At 34.0% G+C, this 2,457-nt stretch overlaps 1 protein-coding gene across 2 annotated transcripts in view; it reads right to left on the bottom strand.

The window, feature by feature from the left end:
* The window catches only part of LOC107616575 (pleiotropic drug resistance protein 1-like), a 20,762-nt gene that overhangs the window by 2,471 nt on the left and 15,834 nt on the right, over positions 1-2,457 (bottom strand). For both annotated transcript variants that reach the window (XM_016318529.2, XM_016318530.2), the window contains exons 17-19: positions 2,351-2,434; positions 2,110-2,243; positions 1,220-1,447 (exon numbers count right to left, since the gene is read on the bottom strand). In XM_016318529.2, coding sequence (XP_016174015.1) covers positions 1,220-1,447; positions 2,110-2,243; positions 2,351-2,434 — 446 coding nt within the window. The remainder of the gene's footprint in view (positions 1-1,219; positions 1,448-2,109; positions 2,244-2,350; positions 2,435-2,457) is intronic.

The raw sequence follows: 2,457 nt of genomic DNA, 5'->3' as shown, positions 1-2,457 counted from the left end.
AAAAAAATATCTCTAATTTTTATTTTGTTTCAATTTTATTATTAACATTTTTTTTGCATCAAATATATTCTGGCAATTAATTTTTTTCAAAAAGTTTAGGACCAATCCAATAATAATACATGATAACTATATATGGTTTGCTTATATTAAAGGTTTTTTTTGAAATTATTGCTGAATTAGTCTTAAATTTTTTGAAAAATCAGCTGTTAGGAGTATATTTAATGTAATTCAAAAACTTTTGAAAAAAATTGAAACAAAATAATATTTAGAGATATTTTTAAATGTTAGAGAATCAATTAGAATCATTAGAATCAATTTAGATCAATTAGCATCGTCTATATTTATATAGCATATCTGTACATTAATTGTAGGATTCTATGTCTTTATTACTTTGATTTATTTAGCACCTATAAATACCCCTTGTATATTGTACCTGACACACAACTCAATAATACACTTTTCACATCATTCTCTCAGTCTCTTGTTTCTAACATGGTATCAGAGCGCGGAATCGGAAAGAGCTCACCAAAAAACCTTAGGGATGGTCCACTTGGCAGCCACGTCAGCGATGCGTCAGCGCCACGTCAGCAATGCGTCAGCGCCACGTCAGCGGGTGATGACACGTGTCAGCACGGGAGAGGCGGATGGAGACACGCTGGCGCACAGGTGGCACGCGGGTCTCAGGGCGGGTCGGGTCGGGTCGTCGCGGGTCGGGTTGCCCAACCAGCTTACCTTGTGACACGTGGACGCTCCAGGGACGTCCGATCTGCACGAAGATCCAACGGCTGCTGAAGCCTCCGGATGAGAAAGAATGGTGGTCGGCAGCAATGTTCTGACGGCGCGTGGAGGCGCGTGTGGTGGTCGTTGGCGGCGATCTTGGCGGCGTTGGAAAGCTGACGGAGAGAAGAACACGATGATACCGGAGGTGACGAACCAAAGCGTCGGAAACAGCTCGAAAATCGCGAGCAAAGAGGCACGGGTGAAATTCGAGAAGCCAACTGTATCCAAAGATGGTACCTCCAAATCCAAGGAGGATGCTGAGAAGGAGAAGGACTATGCAGAGAAATTGGAAGAATTTTAACAAATTTTACCCTATTTTTAATTACAATATAAACATTTCTTTTTATAAAACTAATATGTAATTTTGTACAGTGGTCATTTTTAATTTTATGTTGATATGGTATGGTTATAATAAAATTGAGTATTTTATTATACTTACTATTTGCCTCCAAGGTTCCAAAATATAGTTCCAAATATGAAGGCTAAGATAATAGTGGTAAAAAATCTTATGGCTGTATATGATGGATTGCGCCAATATGACCAATGTTGCTTCCATAAGCATGCTTGGAACTGCACCCAAAATGGCTGTGCATATTTATTAGGGAAATGAAGATCATTTGAATCAGGATCAGGGTTTCCCAATTCTGCTATCATCTCCTTGTTCCTCCTGATGCACAATAATGTATGAGAGTTTAAGCACATTGCAAAAAAAAAATAATTTTAAATTGATTTTTGTGGAGAATCAATTTCAGTTCTTTAAATTATATTTTTTAGGTTTAATTATTCCGTGAGTCATGTAGTTTTATCAAATTTTTAATTAGATCCTTATATATATTTTTTTAATTGAATTTTTATACCATATCAAATTTTGTAACTAAGTTCCTAGCGTGACAAAAACGTTGAAATTAACAGAATATTCTGTTAAACTATAGGAATATTCAAGTGTTAGGCATATTCGTTTTGTTTAACAGAATATTCCCTTAATTCTAACATTTTTGTCACGACAGGAACTTAATTACAAAATCTGATATAGTATGGAAATTCAATAAAAAAAAATATAGGAATCTAATTGAAAATTCAGTGAAATTATAGAGACTGACAGAGTAATTAAACATATATTTTACAAATTCTTTAATCAATAAAATTATAACTATTTTTCTATGTAGTGTGTTATACAAAGAATAAAAAAGCAACCCAAGATACCTATTAGGATGCTAGCTAGTGAATTTCAAAAGGGTCTAGCCATAAACTAGGCTAAATTGCAATTTTCCTAAAAATGATCATAAAATTAATTTAGCTAGTAATTAATTAATATAAGTCCATGCTTACCTGTACAAATCAGAATTTTTGTATATCTCATGAAAATCAACACCGAGATTAAGCTCTTTTGCTGAACTTGTAGCTTCTAGCATCCAAGTTGCTGGGTTATGACCATCTTTGATTTTAGTAACTCCGTCAATGCTCTAGATAATGGAAATATTAGAAAAAGAGATGCTATTAGAAAAAAGAATTGTACATATAATTAATTTTTAAAATATTATTAGTGAATTTAAGTTGCATCATGCCATACCTCAAAATACTTTATCAATTGGCTTGAATGATGACCCAATGGTCCAACATATATTTCTTGTCCTCCACGTTTCAATAGAAATAACTGGAATCATATCGTGCGTTAGA

Source organism: Arachis ipaensis, chromosome B09 (assembly GCF_000816755.2).
Source record: "Arachis ipaensis cultivar K30076 chromosome B09, Araip1.1, whole genome shotgun sequence".
Taxonomy (NCBI): Eukaryota; Viridiplantae; Streptophyta; class Magnoliopsida; order Fabales; family Fabaceae; genus Arachis; species Arachis ipaensis.
Note: the sequence above shows the minus strand (reverse complement) of the source record. Positions and strands in the feature narration are given on the sequence as shown.